The 21531-nt window shown below is 41.4% G+C and overlaps 1 protein-coding gene across 3 annotated transcripts; it reads right to left on the bottom strand.

Moving 5' to 3' along the window:
* Positions 1–1340: 1340 nt before the first annotated feature.
* CCNJ (cyclin J) lies at positions 1341–21166 on the bottom strand. 3 transcript variants are annotated; one of them, XM_060193075.1, is made up of 7 exons: positions 20866–20884; positions 20374–20488; positions 15064–15167; positions 14730–14940; positions 5151–5450; positions 4906–5065; positions 1341–4305 (listed from the first exon to the last, which is right to left on the bottom strand). In XM_060193075.1, the coding sequence occupies exons 4-7, from the start codon at positions 14794–14796 to the stop codon at positions 3894–3896; spliced, it is 939 nt and encodes a 312-aa protein (XP_060049058.1). In that variant the 5' UTR covers positions 14797–14940; positions 15064–15167; positions 20374–20488; positions 20866–20884; the 3' UTR covers positions 1341–3893. The 3 variants fall into 3 exon arrangements, with proteins under 3 accessions (XP_060049058.1, XP_060049053.1, XP_007535476.2); XM_060193070.1 differs by lacking the exon at positions 15064–15167 and having other exon boundaries at positions 4906–5029; positions 20866–21166; XM_007535414.3 differs by lacking the exon at positions 15064–15167 and having other exon boundaries at positions 20866–21153.
* Between the last annotated feature and the right edge of the window lie 365 nt (positions 21167–21531).

A 21531-nucleotide genomic window follows, 5' to 3' on the forward strand; every position in this document is an offset into this window, starting at 1 on the left:
AAAGGTAATAATAATAAAAAACCCCAGTTTGAGCCCCCGCCTCCCCAACTGCAGGGGAGTCACCTCACAGGTGGTGAAGCAGATCTGCAGGTGTCTTTCTCTCTCCCACTGTCTTCCCCTCCTATTTCTCTGTCCTATCCAATAACAATAACAACAAAGACGACGATAAACAAGGGCAACCAAAAGGGAGGGAAAAGTCCTTAAACTCAGAAGCCAGACCTCCCACCTTCTGTACTCCATGACTCTGGGTCCATACTCCCAGAAGGATAAAGAATAGGAAAGCTCCCAATGGAGGGGATGGAATATGGAACTCTGGTGGTGGGAATTGTAGCTAGCCCTCTTACCCAACAGACTTGTCCATCATTAAGTAAAATTTTTAAAGTCCTTAATTTTTTTTCTTTTAATGTGACAAGACAGAAGGGAGTATCAGGCAGTGCTGTTTTTTACATCTTAGTTTCTGAAATTTACATTGCTATATTACTTCAGGAGCAGTTTTACAAGTGAGCCAGATAATTTTTTCATTTTAATAGAAAGGTGGAGTCTGATGTTGATGCTTACTTCTTAAACCTAAGATTTCCTTTTAATTTTAAAGCATTTATTATCTTCACTTATTGGATAGAGGTAGCCAGAAATTGAAAGAGGGAGATAAGAGAGGGAAAGACAGAGACACTTGTAGCCCTGCTTCACTATTTGCAAAGCTTTCCTCCTGCAGGTGAGGGCCAGGGATTTGGACCTGGCCCCTGAGAGTTCTTTTGTGCAGTGCTAGAGAATAAGCTGAAGACTTCACACAAGCATATTACCTCAGAGTAACCTCCACAATTTTTATTCTATATACTTGAGACAGAGGGAAGTTGACTGTTAAAATAAAACACTGTGCACTGATTCTCTTGAGGTTACCGCCAAGTCCTAGGACTGTTCCAGAAGTGACAATACACAGAAAACTTTTGAGAGGTAAATTCCTAGCTCACAGGTAAAAACCTATTAATATTTTACTCTGCAAAAAATGTTGTCTTAAACGGAATTGAATGGCAAGTGATACTTAGGAGAGAACTGATGGTTATGACTGATTTCCACATCCTGGGCCATCTTGTGCTGTTAATGAGTTAGAAGATGAAACTGCTAATGTACTAACAACAGCCCAAAAGGTTAAAAGTTGTGCCCCAGTTTACTTCTGAGGACTTTGATGCTCTGTATGCAACAGATAATGGACAAACATTTCTTGCCACTATGGTTGTATTACTGTTTACTTATGAATCCAGCTGAGTTGCATGACATGGTCCAATGAAGCTGCAGATAGACATTCAACTGAAATGTAAGACAAAACACCAACACCATTTTACTGAAAACTAGTTTTATTTTAAAATTAAGTGCATAGCACTCATCTAATTCCACTGGTGTAGACTTTAGCACCATACTATTTGCAATTAATGTCATAACACAGATGCATTTTGGTTTGCAGTCTGTACTTGAGTAGTGTTTATTCAGTGGACTTTGGTAAAGCCCATTATACATATCATTAACTCTTCACAGTACACATTAAATGATGGTCCAGTAAACAAAAACAAAACAGAGACCTACTTTAAAAACCAATCAATAAATTAAACAAAAGAGAATCCACACAACCCCCCCCCCACCCCTGCCCCCCAAACAAGCTAACAACTGTGAATTGTCTTTAATATTGAAATCTAATGTTACAATTAGTTCTGGTTTTCCAACCACCCCATGCCCACCCCACCCTGGGTATGCAGCAATAATGACCAATTCATTATTTTACTCTACCCCCCCAAAAGAAATTAATCCAGTGTTCTTTAGCTTTTTAAAATATAAATTGGGAAAGTGTTATTAATAAGTCTTTTTTAAAGGCATATTCTTCTATTAACATGAATGACATTTAAACCAATCAATAAAAGCATTTGACAAGACATTAAATTACTCTAGGCACCAGTTGTTTCAAGTCGGGATCTCTATCCCAGTTCTCTTACATTCATAGTATTATTGAGGTAGTTAAAATACTGAAAATTGGACTCCAGCTTGCTGGGTTCTTATTGTGAAAGACATCTTCTCTTTTGAACCCAAATTTCCCCCAGGTAATTCAAGTTTTCTTGAGGTAAGAACGGCCAGTATCCTATCAGCTGCCTTCTGTAAAGTGATGGTACTTTCACAATTTGCATGCTTGAATACTGCCAAGAGTGAGTGTTCTTACCTGAGTGGTTTTTTTTGTTTTGTCTACCAGACTAATAAATTCATCTCAATTAAGAATTCACACTGGCAGTAGCCCCCACTCCCCACACTCATTCACTGGAGTCATCTAGATAGGTCCATTACTACGTTAAGTCCCTCCCCTTCCAAACAATAGCCATTGGCTTGATTACTGAGACTCCTGCTGCATACCCACATTTTTATAAGGTTTGTTTTTCAATGCATATTGTGGCAGCCACATACCTGCCATGCAGTTTCCCTTCTATTCAAGTGCTATCTTAAAAGGAAAAAAAAAAGATACCTAGCACTAATTTTTAAATCAGAAAGCTTTCCTCCAATAAATCTCTCTTCCCCCACAGATAAGAGCACAATGTAGAGTTCAGTACAGTGATTTTTTTTACTTTTATGTCTTCCAACTCTTCACCCTCAAATTCCCTTGCTATACTGACTATTATTGCTGTCTCCACTCATTACCAATATAGTGAAATACCCCAGGAGCGGTCTGGGGCCAATCCAATGAAAGTGGTTACTGAGATTTAGTAGTCAGTACCTTTGCTTGCTGACCCTGACTAGATTCAAGGGTTGCTTATAAAACCTGTCTTCTCTTTCAGATAACAAAGTGCGGCTCTAGCACAACCTGAGAGCTACCCTGGAAACAGTCCACTCCTATCTAGTACTGACATTTGACATTTATACCTTCCCTTGGGAAAAAAAAAAAAGACCTTTTAAAAAGTATCAGTTATTGATTGCACTGAGAAATGCAAAACCTACATATGTATCATGAATGATAGGATGCAAGTCATTCATTCTAAGCTATATGTATGTTTTTGCTTGAAAATACACAAGAGGAGTATTTGAACCCATGTTACAAAGGTAGTTCATGTAACATCCCCAAAGCTTGTTGCATTATAGTTAAGTATTTCCAAGTAGTACAAATTCCCTGAGTTAAATGAGTTAAAATTCTAAAGATCTAAGGTTGATCACTTTAGGGGGAAAAAAACAAAAACTTAGGACCATGATTTTTAGGAGATCTAATACACCCTTCGTTTTAGTACATAAATTCAGATTCCAAAACAAAACTATCTGTGATAGCAAATGATAGAGAATCATCTAAAATTCTTTTTTTTTTTTTTTTTACTGCACATATTGGTATAGCATAGGAATTCATAAGTTTAAACTTAGTCAAAAACTCATTTGTTGATCAAAAATATAACTGAAAACTGCAGAATAAAAAAAGAACTTCAAAGATTAATAATACTGCAACTTTCCTTCATAAAAAGACTGGCAAGTCCACAGATAAAAATTAGTCTCTGACATATAAGCCAACATTAGGCCCAGAGCCTACCACAGGTCAAATCTTAAAGTAGCATATTAGAGTCCTGCTGTCCAAATTTTCTGATGTGTTGAGTATTTTTGAAATATTTGGACCATCAGCTGGGGGCTTGAAATTTCTTGTCATATGGAAATTTGTTGTAACAGGATTTAAAACACACACCCCTGAAGTGTTTGCTTAGAGGTTTATAACACTCGTGAATATATCGTGCATTGAAAGAAATATTCAGTCTTCTTGCTACTGGTATCTGAAGAACTCTGATGCCGGATCCCTTTCTTTTTGAAAAGTTTAGAAAAAAACTTGTCCCAGAGTTTTAAGTGACGCAGTAAGTCTGGGTTATATGTTATATGTTTGCATATAATCACCTTTCAAAACATGGAGTAATGCAAGGGTAATGTTCATTTATCTGATAGCTCCTGTTGTAAGAAACATTTAAACAGGGTTTAACTTCTACTGGTATCGCCAATGACATCCCAACACCAGTCTGCACGTGCCCAAGACCTGGAACACTAGTTTGAAAGCCAGCAGGACATGTTTGTAAAGTGTAAGATGAGGCATGTGTGGTAGATACAATCTGCTGGCAGCCTGGCTGCTCTGACACAGGATGGCGATACTGCAGGGAGGTCTGCTGCATCTGATGGAGATACTGAGGTTGCTGAAAGTGAACTGGCCGTGAGGGCTGAGAGCTTGTCTGGAACACATTTAGTTGTGCTGGTTGAGGTCCCGCCTGTCCTCTTTGTTTGTTTGCTTCCTTCACATCATTATCATGAGCACTGGAATATGAAGAGAAAGGAAAGCAAAGTGTTAATAGTATTCAGGAAGAGTTTGCAAGGAAGGCATAGGACACCCCCAATTCCTCATTAGCTGATTCTGGTGAGCTCCTCCGCTGCTGTACACACAGTACTCACTGCAGTGATCATTTCACCAACAGCTGAGATTTCACTCTTTCCCTTCTGAAAATTTCCCTTTATACAAACCTTGGGAACTAGCTGCTGGTAGCTTTGAGGGCTACTTGTAGCTTGGGGTAAATGTCCACAAAAAGCACTTAAGTATAGCTATTATTTTGCTGACATTCTGCTATCTCCACAAACTAAAAGAAATGGGAAGAATTTGCCTGGACCAATATTAAGCATTATGGTTTCAAAAACACAAGAGCAGCTCCTTACCCTATCAGGAACCTAGAAACATGAACCTAGCATTGACAGCTGGGCAAGAGTCTTCCCTTCTAAAGGGTATTGATCACACTTTACAGGGTTATTGGCAGTAAGAAACTGTCAGACCAGATATCCTAAAAGTTCCGTGCCTTTTGTTTTTAGGACACCTTCACAGGAAGTAAACTATTAATGAGAAGTCATAAGAACAAAGTGGCTCACATTAATAGTCGTTCAATGCACTGCACTAAAAAATCCCAGGAGTAAGCAGTAAGACGATGCAGTCTTGTAGGCCACGTTGGCGAAAGACGAAGTATAATCCTTGAAGAAGCCACACATGCAGCAGCTACTAAAGAAGGTGCATAATTTAGAAAGGCATAATCTGTGGAGACACCAAAAATGAACTTAAGCAACAGAATATGCAAGTCACGATCTTACCAACCATGTAGGTATTGACGATGACTCACCTTGCAAAGACACTTCCAGGAAGTAATCTGCGTACTTGGCCATGTAGAGCTTAGTTTTTTCCAAGCAAATCATCGGCCAGCCATCATGAAGATCTGTTTCATGTACTGCTTCGGAGAGATAGTACTCGATGAAATGGGCAGCTGTTGGAAGGCAGAGGTTCCACTGAAAGGTTTCTAACAATAATAGTTCCATATGTAGCAAATTCTGCTTTGTTAAGACTAGATTCATATTAGTCATACAACCCAGGCTATTGAGCTGCTCCAGCTTAGGCACACTGTCTTCTTTCTCTTCAAATTTACCTGATAAGAAAAAGGGTGGGGAGAACAGCGAGAGAGAGGGGGTGGGGGAGAGAGAAAACAAACAAACAAACAAACAAAAAAAGTCAGGCAAATGATCACTTCAGGTCTAGTCAGCTAAAGGGATTTGCTATCTCAGTGGAAAGACTGAGAACCTCCACTAGAACTCTGTGGCTCAATATTTGCACTTTGCACTCCCAGTAGTTCCATACCCCATCTTTTGTCTTTTCTAAAAAACAAACAAACAAAAAAAGGAACATGTAAACACTGTGAGCTATGTCCCATCATGTAACAAAAAGTTACATGTGACAAAGAAAAAAAGATCTTAAAAGTCATCTGTTGACTATTTTCAGTGAATTTCTTTTTTTTTTGGCAACAGGTGATAAAAGAAAACCATGTCACATAGAAAAAAGTATAAAGAATTTAATGGGGAGTCGGGCGGTAGTGCAGCGGGTTAAGCACACGTCAAACGAAGCACAAGGACTGGCACAAGGATCCTGGTTTGAACCCCCAGCTCCCCACCTGCAGGGGGGTCGCAGGCAGTGAAGCAGGTCTGCAGGTGTCTATCTTTCTCTCCCCATCTTCCCCTCCTCTCTCCATTTCTCTCTGTCCTATCTAACAATGATGACATCAGTAACAATAATAACTACAACAAGGGCAACAAAAAGGGAAAATAAACAGCTAAGCCTCAAGTATATATTAGCATATTTCAGCACCATCAGAGAATAAGTAGACGGGGTGAGGAGCTGAGTACCTAATACCAGTATTGATGTTCCACTAAAAACAAAAAACCTTCTGAATTCAAAACAAAAACTTACCTATGTTTTTTTTTTTTTTTCCCTTTCATTGGAGCATGGTGCTGGCACTACAAATCCACTGCTCCTGAAGGCCATTTTTTCCATTTCTTTTTTTAATAGGACAGAGAGAAATCGAGAGAGAAAGGGAAATAGAGAGGGGGATAGACAAAGACAGACACCTGAAGACCTCCTTCACCACTTGTGAAGTGACCCCTCTTCAGGTGGGGAACCAGGGGCTTGAATCAGGATCCTTGCTTGGGGATCTTTGCGCTTCGTACTGTGTGTTTAACCTCATGTGCCACTGTGCATCCCCCTGCCCAACAAATCATTTCTTAGATCTACTTTAGAAATAGTTTGTACCTTTTTTTTTTTTTTTGCTACCAGCGTTTTTATATCCACCATTTATGGCAGGTTCCCTCCTTTTTTTTTTTTTTTTTTAAAAGGATGAGAGAGGACAGAGAAACACAATACTGCCCACTCCTAGTGAAGCTTTCTTTTGTATGGTGCTCCCATATGGTAACTGGAGGCTTGAACCCAGGTCCTCAAATATGGTAATTTGCACCCTATAGAGTGAACTATTTCCTGGCCCCGTAAGTGTCTACTCTTATAGCTCCTTACTCAAAGTCAAGTAATAGTAAATATGGCCTGATGGCTGGCCATTAGTGGTGGTCTGAACTTCTGTCTAGGACATAACTCATCCAGATATGCACAACTGAGGAACCACATTTCCTCTTCAGTCCTAGAATACAGTTTTTCTATAGGTCATGTACCAACTGACACTTTAATTTGCAATCATGAATTTTACTATATGTAAAACATTTATCTGAGCTATTTGCAGAACTTGTGACCAGAGAAAATTCTCTATAAGGTACAATTTGATTTTCCAGATGCAGCAGCAGAAGGAATTGTCTTCTTTGGATTTTTTTTAAAAAATATTTTATTTATTTATTAATGAGAAAGATAGGAGGAGAGAGAAAGAACTAGACATCACTCTGACCATGTGCTTCCTGGGATCGAACTCAGGACTTCATGCTTGAAAGTCCAATGTTACCGGCTTAAGGATCCGGTTTGAGTCCCCCGCTCCCCACCTGCAGGGGAGTTGTTTCACAAGCGGTGAAACAGATCTGCAGGCGTCTGTCTTTCTCTCCCCCTCTCTGTCTTCCCCTCCCCTCTCCATTTCTCTCTGTCCTATCCAACAACAACGACATCAATAACAATAATAACTACAACAATAAAACAACAAGGGCAAGAAAAGGGAAGAACAAATATTTTTTTTTTTAAAAAAAGAAAGTCCAATGCTTTATCTACTGCACTACCTCCCAGACCACTGTTCTTTGGATCTTTGTCACATGGCAATCACAGAAAAGGGGAGATTAGTAGTTTCCAATGGAGGGAATGGTGTCACAAAATTTTGGTGGTGGTAATGATGTGGAATTATACCCATGTTATATCATAATTTTGTAAATCAATAATAAATCACTCAAGAAATAGGCTGCAATTTTAGATCCTTCATGTTACCTTTAACATATTTGTAGATTATGGCATTCTACTGTACTACTTTTACTTCATTATTTTCATACATATTCCAATTTGGTTGCCTTGAAAATCTTGTAAATTTACACAAATACTGAAGTATTAAGTCAACACAATCTTTTTCTTTAAAATATTTTTAAAATTTATGAGAAAGAGGAGAGAAAGGGCCAGACATCACTCTGGTACATGTGTGCCAGGGATTGAACTCTAGATCTCATGCTTGAGAGTCCAATGCCTTATTCACTGCCCCACCTCCTGGACCACACAACTCTAAATTTCCACTGTGTTCTAAACCATCTACCTTAATTTAAACACAGTTTTTGTTTGTTTGTTTGTTTTGTTTTTTACCTCCAGGGTTATAGCTGGAGCTTGGTGCCTGCACTATGAATTCACTGCTCCTGGAGGCCATTTTTTTCCCCATTTTTTATTGGCCTTGTTGCCATTATTATTGTTATTGCTGTTGATGGATAGGACAGAGATAAATAGAGGAGGGGAAAACAGTGAGGGGGAGAGAAAGATAGACACCTAAAGACCGCTTCACCGCTTGTGAAGCAACACCCCTGCAGGTGGGGAGCCAGGGGCTCGAACCAGTATCCTTACACTGGTCCTTACGCTTTGCACCATGTGGACTTAACCTGCTGATTTATTTTTGGTCAGAGTTAGAAAGACTGCTACAACCAAGTCAGAAGAAATCCAGAAATCAGTCCCTTTTACTATGACAACAAAACCCATAAAATATCTAGGAATAAGCCTAACGAAAGAAATAAAAGACTTCTATACTGAAAATTATGAGTCACTATTCAAGAAATAGAAAAAGACACAAAGTAGTAAGATAGTCCATGTTCATGGGTTTGAAGAATTCATATAATCAAAATGAAGCAGGTCTGCAGGTGTCTGTCTTTCTCTCCCTACCCCTCCCTCTAGATTTCTTTCTGTCCTATCCTACAACAATGACAGCAATGACAACAATAATAACAACAACAAGGACAACAAAATGGAAAAAAATGGCTTCCAGGAGCAGTGGATTCATAGTGCAGGCACTAAGCCCCAGCAATAACCCTGGAGGCAAAAAAAAAAAAAGAATGTCATACATCAGAAACAACAACAACAAATGCTGGAGAGGCTGTGGTGGCAAAGAAACCCTACTGCACTGCTGGTGGGAATGTCAATTGGTCCAACCTCTGTGGAGAGCAGTCTGGAGAACTCTCAAGAAGGCTAGAAATGGACCTAACCTATGATCCTGCAACTCCTCTCCTGGGGATATATCCTAAGGAACCCAACACACTCATCCAAAAAGATCTGTGTATACTTATGTTCATAGCAGCACAATTTGTAATAGCCAAAACCTGGAAGCAACCCAGGTGTCCAACAACAGATAAGTGGCTGAGCAAGTTGTGGTCTATATATACAATCGAATACAGTCGTCCCTCGTCACTTTGTGCTTCAACTTTCTTGGCTTCACTCATGGTTTTTTCAAATATATTCATTAAGAAGTTGATTGAGACAGGGAAAATGACACAGCACATGCTCAGTTGTCTGAGTCAATTCTACACCCCTGTATTACAATTACAATTAAAGTTTGTGACTGTATGGACTGTAGGCCTACGTAGTCCAGCACCCCCACAAATCCTTCAAGGCCAGGTGCAGCCGCTCGACCACTCCTTGTGTGTGTTTGAAATCGGGTGTGGGGAAACCAAATCCACCAGAGCGTGTTTCTCACATATCCGCTTCTACATCACTATGCATCGGAAACATCTTTGCTTGTGTTTGTGATTTCTGAGAACCTTTATCTAAGCCCCACAATGGCTCATAAACATGCTGCTTCTTCTAAGCCTTCTGACAATAAAACTAAGCACCAGAGGAAGATGCTTACCATCCAGGAGAAGGTGAAACTCTTGGATATAATCAAAGATGGCAAGAAAATAGTGGAGGTTGCCTGCCATTACGACTTGAATGACTGTTTGCTCCATCCGTAAAGATGAAAAGAAAATCCATGCAATGGCTGCTGTCTCTTTCAATAAGGAAGCAAAGCTAAAGGGGTGTTATTTCATGTCTAGAGGGCTCTCATAATGTCAAAAACATATTTAGATCATAAACAGGTTTTCTATGCTCAAAAATATTTGATTTCTAAATAAAGAATCTTACTTTGCAGAAATTCACTTACTGCAGTAGAGTCTGGAACTGATAAACCGTAATAAACAAGGGATGAATGTACTACTCAGCTGTTTTTTTAAAAAATATTTTTATTTATTTATTATTGAATAGAGACAGAGAAATTAAAAGGAGAAAGGAGATAGAGACACCTGCAGCCCTGTTTCACTACTTATGAAGATTTTCCCCACGCAGGTGGGGACTCGGTGCTTGAACCTGGGTCCTTATGCACTGTAATGTGTGTGCTTAACCAGGTGCATCACCACCTGACCCCCATACTCAGCTATTAAAAATGGAAAATTCACCTTCTCCACCTCATCTTGGATGGAGCTTGAAGGAATTGTGTGAAGTGAGATAATCCAGAAAGAGAAGGATGAATATGGGATGATCCCACTCACAGACAGAAGTTGAGAAATAACAACAGAAGGGGAAACACAAAGCAGAGCTTGGACTGTATATGGTGTAGTACACCGAAATAAAAGACTCTGGGGCCATGGAGTGTTCAGGTTCTGGGACATGGCAGAGGAGGACCTGAGACGGGAGTTTAGAGTATTATGCAGAAAACTGAGAAATGTTAACACAGGTAACAACTACTGTATTTTACAGTTAACTATAAACCATTAATCCCCCAATAAAGGGGAAAAAAAAAAGACTGCCACAAGAAAAGATTTCAGGCAAGCTTCCTTATGAAGTTTCTCTTCTAGAAGAAAAAGTCTCCACCACCATGCTTAAATTGCTACAATATATAGTGGTTAGTAGCTATGGCCACTCAGGCCAGATACTGCTTGCATTGGGAGTCTGCAGGGCTTGTTCAAATTGCCTTGTTTGCCCTAGGACTGGGGAAAAAGTGCTGCTAGCTCTCTAGGTCTTTAGGGATGGGGAACATGGGTAGAAGGTTTCACTTCTTCCGCTGGGAGACTTTACACTCATGACTTTAATAGCCATCTAAGTCCACAGATGGTGACAATTTCCCTTTTGCTTCATCTTTAGATCAAAACCATCTGTGACTAAAAACTGCTCAGGTGGGAACTGATTTTTTTTTTTTTAAATCCATACAATTCATATTTCTCAGCAATCTCGACAGCACTTCCCAGTACAAATTACACAGAGATGTCACAAGTTTTGTGAAAGCACTAAAGTAGTATTTAGGTTATTTACCCAGTATAGTCACTGCATATGCAAGAGAGGAACGTTCCATTGTTCTCAATAGTGGAGAATGGAATTCCTCAGAAGAATGACCCAGAATTATAGTTCAATTCCTCTGTATGAGTCATTAAGATATTCAAAGAACCCTGCTATTTGTGTAGCTGCAACAAAACCGGCAGTATACTTCAAAAGAATATTGTAAAAAGTAATGAGTTTATATCATGCTTAAAGGCCTTTTGAAGAAAGTAGTACTGTTGAATTCAAGGATCAGGAATGTTTCATATCAGGGGCCAGGGGGGTGCAACTGGTTAAAGTGCACATATCACCATATGCAAGGGTCTGAATCCAGGCCCCCACTCCCCACCTGCTGGAGAAACACTTCATGAGCGCTGAAGCAGGTCTGCAGGTGTCTATCTTTCACTCACCATCTCCCCTCCTGTCTCAATTTCTGTCCTGTCAAAAATAGGGGGGAAAAGTTGCATATCACCTTGAAATATTGAACACCAAAGACAAAATGATATATGATCAATTTCATAGCTCAGGAAAGAAGAATTAGAGTAGGCAGTCTTTTCATTTAAGATCAATTACACTGAGACAGGTCTCTCTATTCCTCTCCATCTCCCCCTTCCCTCTCAATTTCTGGCTGTCTCTATCCAATAAAGATTAAAAAAAACAAACTTAAAAAAAAGTCAAATGAAGACTTAGGTTTTAGTTCCCAAAACATTACATTGGGCTATATGTGGAGAACAGCCTCCAGAATAGTCAAGACTTCTGTATTATTAGCATCTATGGACTGTATTTATAAAGGACACACTTGTCACGGATGACAGAGGACCTAGTGGGGGTTGTACTGTTATATGGAAAACTGAGAAATGTTATGCATGTACAAACTATTGTATTTACTATTGAATGTAAAACATTAGTCCCCCAGTAAAGAAATTTAAAAAAAAAAAGGATATACTTGTCTATTACAGGGGTGGAAGACTTTGCATCTTGATTTTCAAAGTTAAAAATAACCTACATACTCAATAATAGCCATGTCTGGGATTTTAACTAGGGTCTTCAAAAATATTTCAAAACTTTTTCACTATATATAGTGATATAAATCTTCTGATATACAGATATTAAATGATGTGTGACAACACTAAGGACCTGCGTCCATATCTACAGTGTGTTTTACTGAATACTATTATTATCTGTGTGGTTATTCTAAATGTACTTATCCACAATTCAGTTTCCTCAACTGAAAGGAAATGCCAGAAAACATGTGATAATAGTGATAAAGGTTTCAAACAGGAAATTCACATCTTCTTCCCAGAAAGTAAGGAATTAGAGACCACAGAAGAAAAACACCTTTCCTATATAGGAAATACTTAGATCAACCACTGAAAAGTAGTGTATTTTCTTTCTAATTTTCATTAGACAGGACAGAAAGAAACTGAGAAAGGACAGGAAGATAGAGTGAAAGACACCTGCAGACCTGCTACACTGTGGGGAGTGGAGGCTCAGACCCAGACCTTTGAACTTCACAGTGTGTGTGCTGAACTGGGTGCGCCACCACCTGGCCCTCAAACTAGTACATTTTTAAAACCAGCAGTGGATGGCAACTGGCATCAATTAGATGCCTCTTTGAACTCTGTGGACATTCTACACACTACAGGGTGGAAAAAGATTCTCACAAATTGTGCAGGTGGCGGTATACACAGTGTATACATATATTATCCACGAGGACCAGAGTTCAAGCCCCTGGTCCTCATTTATAGGGGACACTTCATAAATGGTTAAACAGTGCTGCAGGTATTTATTTTTTCTTTCTCCCTCTCTATATTCCCTGACCCTCTTAGAGAGACCCTCTCTCTATCCTATCTAATAGAAAAAAATTTAAAAAAAAAAAGAAAGAAAAGAAAAATTGGCTCTAGGAGCTGTGAATTTGCCAAGCAAGCACAGAACCCCAGAGATAATCCTGGTGGTAATAAAACCTCCCCCACCCCCCACCAAGAGATGTAATAAAATCAACCAATAATTTTTTAAAGTTTCTTTTATTAGAGATTTAATACTGATTTACAAAATAATAAGATAATACGGGTGTAATTCCAAGTCATTTCCACCACCAGAGCTCTGTGTCCCCATCTCTTCCATTGGAAACTGCAGTAATTCTCCCAAGGTCACAGATATGGGACGACTTTAATCTGTCTCTCTAAAAATGCCTCACTTCTTTTCTAAGTCACACCTCTACCTATCCTTTTTCCCACTTCTCTCAGGCCAGAGAAACAGTGTTTGGTTTCCTCTGGTGTTTTCTAGATTAGCTTTTGCTAGGGATAAACTGAGTTGCAGGGAGACATTTAAGAGAAAGAGGCATCAAACGGTCTAGTATAAATTCTGCATCTGCTAACAAGTAGGGTTTTGTCATGTTATGCCTTGGAAGCTATTACACAGTTGTGCCTAGTGTGTAAGCAAAGGTTTTCATATTTGTAGCAGTTGCACATGAACCTCAGTTCAGTTCATTAACCTGCCTCATTATGTAGTCAGTAGAAAATTTAAAAAAATTATCTTTATTTATTTATTGGATAGACACAGCCAGAAATCATAAGGAAAGGGGAAGATAGAGAGGAAGAAAGACAGAGAAACACCTGCAGCCCTGCTTCACCACTTGCAATGCTTTCCCCCTGCAGGTGGGGATGGGGGCATGAACCCCGGCCCTTGCACACTGTAACACATGTGCTCAATTGGGTGCACTACCACCCGGCCCAATAGAAAGCATTTTAACAAGACTATGGTACCTTTTAGAAAGTTTATCAACCTCAACACCACTGGTATTTTGAGCCAGTAACTGTTTGTTGTGGGGGACTGTCCTGTGCACATAGGACATTTATTTAGCAGCAGCTCAGGCTTGTATTCACTAGAGCAGCATCTATTTATCTGATGCCAGTGGCATCATCCTTATGATCACAACCAAAACCATCTTCATACATTGCCAGTGACTGCAGAGAGTGAAACTGCTCCTCCCACAGCTTTAAAAGGCAATGGTTCTCAATGGGAAAGGAACATCTGAATTAACCTTCTGACTTTTGAGAGGTCAAAAAATAGGGGCTGGATGGTGGCACATACTACCATGTGTGAGGACTGGGGTTCAATTCCCTAGTCCCCACCAGAAAGAGGGAGGCTTCACAAACAGTGGAACAGTTCTGCAGCTGTCTTTCTTTCCCTTTGTTTCTGTAAGAAAAGAAAGAAAAAGTGATCCCTGAGAATGGTGCAGTTTGTGCTGTAAGTACCAAGCCCCAGTGGTAACTCTGGAGGCAAAAAAAAAAAAAAAATTAAAATTACTGTGCTATGTATTACATCAAAACAGAAGACTTTAGAGAAGGAGAGGGAGGGACGGGTGGAAGAGAACTTTCGGGTCCTGGTGTATAATGAAATCATACTCATGTCAATGATTATTACTATAAACCATATTAAGCTCCTCAATAAAAAGATAAAAAACTCAAAAAAAAAAAAAAAGGGATTACTATGCTAGAAGCACTTTCAACATAAACTGTCTGAAACTAGTAAACTGAACTGTAATGAATGGAATTTGGTAATATTACACTAATCTACACAAAACACTTCATTATAAACAGTGGAAGGTTTCAGTTATGTAGACTGGATTCATACTCACTTGCTAGGAGCAGACATGAAAGTGCAACTAGGTGTAGCTGCTGGATAGAGATGTCATACCGATCCATAAACAGGTCCAGCAAATAGACAGCAAGGTGTCGGGCAGAAGGGCAGAGTGTGAAGCGATTGCTCACGATGGCAATCAAGTCAGCAAAATATCTTCGGAGACTAAGTTGAGGGGACTGGCCTTTGTAGGAGGGCAACTTCAGCTCCTAAATTAAAAGAAACCATTCTTAGTCTAACATAAGAACCACATCCTCCGTGATCAATTACAAGTGTTTCTTGTATTATGAAATAGATATATTCTAGCAAGATTTCTAATACGGGAGTCTTACCTTCTCTGATCAGCTGTGTTCAGAAAACTATCCTCTCCAGGGGGGCAGGTGGTAGAGCACCATGTTAAGTGCACATAGTACAGTCCGAGTCCCCGGCTCCCCACCTGCAGGGGGGTCGATTCACAAGTGGTGGAGCAGGTCTGTAGGTGTCTTTCTTTCTCTCTCCCTCTCTATCTTACTCTCCTCTCTCATTTTTCTCCATCTTATTAAAAAAAAACCCCACTGCAGGAGCAGTGGATTTGTAGTGTACACACTGAACCCCAGCAAGAACACTGGAGACTAAATAAATAAATAAAATAAAAAATCTTCTCCAAAACACCATTCACTGGGACCAGGCAGTGGCACACCCGGTTAAGTGCACATAGTACTAAGTGCAAAACATCAATCACCAAAAACACACACCATTGGTGTGGGGGGGCTTGCTCCTACTATGTTGCATACACTTCCCTTTAGTAATTTAATGATCTCAGGGGCCAGGTGGTGGCACACCTGGTTGAGTGCACATACTACAGTGTGCAAGGACCAGGGTTCTAGCCCCCAGTCCCCACTTGCAGGGGGGAAGGTTTGTTTGTGAGTAGTGAAGCAAGGCTGTAGGTATCTCTCTCTATCATCCCTTGCTTCTCAATTTCTGGCTGTCTCTATCTGGTAAACAAATATTCAAAAAAGATTTTATTTAAAAAAAAAGTAATTTAATGATCTCTCCTTTGCAATTACACCTAAACATTTCTCCCCTTACTGCTCAATCTTAGAACTATACTGTATGAATTTGTTAAATTAGGAAAAGTTCTATAAAATATTAAAGCATTTCCAGGACATAGAAGGAAAAGTTCTAAATTCATCTTATAAGATCAGCATAGTAAAGATACTAACACAATAGGCATTATAATAGAAGTAACATAGCTATGACTCTAGCAAAAATGAAAAAAAAACTGGACTTCATCAAAATTAAAAACTTGCACATCAAGAAACACTGTCAACAGGACTTGGCGGTGGCATGCCTGGTAGAGAGCACACATTAGCATGCTTGAGGACCCAGGTGCAAATGTAAATCAAAACCATTAGGAGATATATAGGAAAAGAGCTAATTTTTTAATGAACTTACAGTTCCTGGAAAACTGAAACAGGGCCAAGTAGAAAAAAAAATGCTGTATCTCATTCAAAAACATTTCACTTAGTTTTTGATGTTTACCTTTGCTATTAAAAGGAGAAATAAGAATTCTCATGCATTATTCACCTGGTTATCAGTTGCTATATCGTTTGGAGAGCAATTACAAAATCTCCAGTTTTAAAGATGCCCTTTAGCCAGAACTTTCTTCTCACTGTTTTGCTATATATTCTGCAGTTGCTCAGGAGTGCTGCCCGTAGCCTTTATAACAAATGGGAATAATACCAGCTTTAAGATAAATGTTAAGATCCTATGTACTTGTACTTTTAACACCTGTTAAGATATTTTTTAAAATATTTGTATTTGTTACTGGATAGAGACAGAGGAATGGGGGGGGCTAGAGAGGGAAAAGAGACAGAGAGATACCTGCTTCACCACTTGTGAAGCATCTCCCCTACAGGTGGGGACCAAGAGCTTGAGCCCAGGTCCTTGTGCGCTGTATTGTGTGTGCTTAACCAGGTGACCAGGTGTGCCACTGCCTGGCCCCCATTCATTAAGTTATATAACTTGCAACACTTCCTTCCTTCTGTGTCTATTTCTATTCTAGTTGAATAGTTAACCAGTTCTGGAAAGGGGGATGACAGGGAGGGAGCTAAAATGACAACTTGAGAATGGAGAATAGATCACACTTTCACTCTCCCTATGTGTTGATCCAACTATGGGTCTAAATACCTTACATAGTGTCCAAAATGGATAAATTACATCAAATTAAGCTCAGCAAACATAGGAATCATACCTGTTCCATTCACTGTTACCACTCTAACACCTGGCACTGCTCCTTTCACATTGTAGGTACTCAAATATTTAATAAATAAATAAGCATGTGACTGTACAACTAAATTACCTAATAGTCTGAAATTAACATGTGCTTCCTATTAAAAAGTTTGTTTTAATTTGCTTTGAATTCACTGTATTACAAATGAGTGATCTTACTAGTCCCTGATATTTAAATTTTATTTGATTAACATGAATTAATTATAAAGTGTGGCCAAACTGTCAAGTCACAGGTAATGTGGTTTAGGGGCTGGGTGGTGGTCTACTGGGTTGAATGTCCACATTACCATGTGCAAGGAAATGGGCTTGAGCCCCTGCTTTCTACTTGTAGGGAGGAAGCTTCACAAGCGGTGAAGCAGTGCCATAGATATCTCTCTCCCTATTTCCCACTCCCTTCTCAATTTCTCTGTCTAATCAAATAAAGTAGAAGGGGGAGGAGGGGAAAGACAAAAGAAAAAAGGCCACCAGAAGCTGTGTTAACCTTGGTGGCAATTTAAAAACCAAAGTGAAATGTTTACTAGAAGTTTAAAGATAGATAACCCAGGGAAGTATGCCACAGGGGACCCAAGATAAATTTCAGTGGCATTCCTCTAGTCCCTGTGATGTTTCATTCTGATAGGTAAGTCTTACTCCTTGGATTGCTTCCAAAGTCTAACACATAAAAGCATTCAACAAATCTGTCTGAATGATGGGGGGAATCCTCTTCTAGCCCCAACAACAAAACTAAACCGTCACCCACTGTTAAAATTACACACAGGAAAAAAAAAAACTACACACAGAACCCAAGAATCAGTAACTCTGGAAATCACCAAGAAAAAAGCTTTCAAATTTCATGTTTTAAAATGTAATCATGTTATTTTAAAAGCTATGCATCAAAACATCACATAGTTAATTTTACTAGGTCCCGAGAAAGTTGGCATTCACAAGAACAGTTAAAACTGAAAGATGACATTTTGAAAAATATCAAATGTATCTGAACTGCAAAATGTAAAAGCTGTAACTTCTAAACAGAACTAGTGGTACACATAGCAAAGGGGTAGAGATGTAGTGTGTCTAAGAAACTAAACATCAGAAATAATAATTAGTATTTAGAAATCTCAAACCTAGGGTTGGGTGGTGGCACATCTGGTTGAGCTCACATGCCACAATGCAAGGACCTGGGTTTGAGCCCCTAGTCCTCACCTGCAGGGGGAAAGCTTTGCAAGTGGTGAAGCAGGGCTGCAGGTGTCTCTCTCTACCATCACCACCCCTCTCAACTTCTGGCTGTCTCTAGTCAATAAATACATTAAAATTAAAAAAAAATTATTTTTTGGAAATTTCAAACCTTATAAAGGTATAATTTTAACAGCTTAAGTGACAATTAAGTTTCCTTTTTCTTTTTGCCTCCACGGTTATCACTGGGGCTTGGTGCCTGCACTAGGAACCCACTGCTCCTGGAGGCCTTTTCCCCCATTTTGTTGCCCTTGTTATTATTGTTGGATAGGACAGAGAGGAGGGGAAGTCAAAGAGACACCTGCACACATGCTTCACTGCTTGTGAAGCAACCCCCCTGCAGGTGAGGAGCTGGGGGCTCGAACTGGGATCCTTTAGGCCAGTCCTTGCACTTTATATCATGTGCGCTTAACTTGCTGTGCTATCGCCTAGTTTCCGACAATTAGGCATTCTAACATATTTAACCTGGTTAAAAATTTCAAGTTATAAATTCATCACTGTATCTCAACTCCAATAATGTGCATCCTTTTTGGTAAAGTGCTGGCCATTTTGTCGTCACCCCCCCCCCATTTCCTATGCATAAAACACGTATAGGAATATAGAAGTTGAAGTGAGAGGTAATTCTGGGCTTGCTCTCTTCCAGTTCTAGCCCATTAAGCCCATTATGTAATACAAACCAAGACCAATTCACAAACTTTGAATTGTGTGAAAAGTGTATTTGTTGCCTAACATCTATTCAATGTAGAATATCCTCTGTTTTTTTTTAATGTGAACTGGAAAATGCAGTTAATTCCTTCTGCCTTATGGCTTTTGGACAAGCCCCAAATATTGAGACCTCCAGGGTAGAGAACAGTAGCAGCCATCACTTTCTTAGAGCTTACTCTGTGTAAGCACTGAGTGTTAACTATTTCCACAATCACCCCATAGGGCCTATTCCATTATGATTTATTTTGCAGATAAGAAAATTGGAAAATAGAAAACTAAGTAACTTGTCCAAAGCATCACAGCAGGTTGTGTAGAAAAGCTGGAAAATGCATGTACAAATGTGACACAAGGAGGGTAGATAGCATAATGGTTATACAAACAGACACTCATGCCTGAGGTTCTGAGATCACAGGTTCCATCTCCTGCTGGCACAATAAGCCAAAGCTGAGCAGGGCTGTGGTAAAACAAACAAACAAACAAAAAATGACCTAACAGAAGCATGAAACAGCAACTATTGCACAAGGAAGGCTGCTCTACCCAGTAAAAAAGTCAGCATATGCATTTTTAAGAGCTCCATTATGTTTTAATTTGTTTAGACGCATTGCTCCATTTAAGTGAAAAGTTCTCACACACACACACACACACACACACTAATAATATAGTATAATAATGTGATTATCTTAGTGATTAATAATGCTATTGTATTATTAGTGATTAAATATTGAATTACAAGATAACAAGGGTCTGTATTCCCATTCCCCCCATTGGAAGCTACAGCAGTTCGCCCAAGGTTGCAGATATGAGTTAACTATTATTTCTATATTTGTCTATATTTGTATAGATTTGCCCATCCCCCCCCCACCACGGTCTCATCTTTTCCTTTCCAAGTCACACCTACACATATTACTACATCCGAATGTCCCTTCCTTTTCCCCCCTCTTCTCTCTCTTTCCGGGTCCTGATGGAGCTGGCGTTCAGAGACCTCTGCTCATTTTCCTCTTATCCTTCCCCCCCATGGGAGTATGGACCCACATTCATTGTGGGGTGCAGAAGGTGGGACCTCAGAAGCATGACATAGCACGTATTGCACAAAGACGGCTGCTCAATCACCATATGCTTTTTTATGCACAACATCAAATTTCCACCAGGAAAACAAACAAACAAACAAAAAACCCAGAACATCAGAAACCGGGTCCCTGCAACCATCCTCCTCTCATGGACCAAACTCTACCACCACCACCACCCCTCCCATAACCAAGCCAACTTCCTTATTTAAATAGAAGCATCTTCTGATACTTCCGTCCCGGGGCGGGGGTGGGGGGTGGTGGTGGTGGTGCAAGAAGCTAAATTAACCTAGAGCGACTAGGCAAAGTGGCTTTCGCTGCCCTGACAGCTCCCAGGGCACAGGGCGCCGACAATGGGAAAGGTCGGGTGCGGAGCGCAGCGGAGGTTACCTTGTACCGAAGCGCCTGGTGAATGTCCGCAGCCAGTTGTCCCCGCCACCACTGGCCCTCCAGCTCCATGGGCCCGGGCGGCGCGCCTGGCCCGGCCGCACGCGACCACTCGAGCCTGGAAGACACACACGCGCGTGCGCGATCAGCCGGGGGCTCCGCGCGCGCCCCCCGTCCCCGGGCCGCCCGGCTCCGTCTGCAGGCGGCGCCCTCGCCGAGTGAGTGCCCGGGGAGGGGCTCGCTCGCTGGGGGGCGACTTCCCGCACCCCGGGGTCGAGGTCTCCAGCCACCCCCTGACGCGAAAAGCCGGCACCGCGAGCCCAAGCGGGCTGCGGGGTTCCCGGCCGCAGACTCTCCACAGCGCGGCGCGACGCCCAGGCCGCCCCCCGCCCCCATCCCGCCCCGGCGCCGCGCGGCTCCGGCGGGCGAACAAAGGCCGGGCGGCTCCGGTGTCCCCCGCGCCCAGCCCCAAGCCTGGTGGTGCGCCTCCCTTACCCGGAACCACAGCCCTCAGAGCCCCAGCCCCGCCGCGGGCATGCGGGGGGCGCCGGCCCGGTTCATGCTGAGGACAGTCGGCAGCGAAGCGCCGGCCTCAGCGAGGGCCCAGCGCCGGGGCGCTCGCGCCGCCCATTGTTAAAGGACAGGCAGGCGGCTCCGCGTACAAAGCCAGCGCCCGGTTACATGCGGCCCCGCCGCTGCCAATCTCGTCTCGCGATACAGCCGGGTCACCCCGCGAGCCGTCCAATCCGCGGCCAGGCCCTGCCCAGGTGCATCGCCCGGTGGCGGCTCGGCTGCCGCAGTCTGGTCCGTGCAGCATCTCCCGCAGCACAGCGTGACCCCCCTATTTTGAGGGGAGGGTACCCTAGAGCCCCACACCTTCTTCGAGGCCGGCCTGCGAGGCTGGCATTGATCTGAGGAGAGCTCTAAAGAAAGCATAATGAGGGTCATCTCTCTGGTGGCCAACCTGGTCTAGCCACTCACCTGCTCACAGTACCTCCGATGACTTAGTAGTACCCCGAAGTCCGCGGAGGAAAATGAAGTTCCCCGATGCCTTCTGCTGAAAACCCTCAAAGCGTAGCTGCTGCATCTGCTTCATCTCACATTGCATCAGCGCGATGAACCCTAGAACTGCCCCCCCCGCCCCGCCCCCGTCCCAGGATC

The sequence above is a fragment of the Erinaceus europaeus genome, chromosome 1, assembly GCF_950295315.1.
Source record: "Erinaceus europaeus chromosome 1, mEriEur2.1, whole genome shotgun sequence".
NCBI classification, from domain to species: domain Eukaryota; kingdom Metazoa; phylum Chordata; class Mammalia; order Eulipotyphla; family Erinaceidae; genus Erinaceus; species Erinaceus europaeus.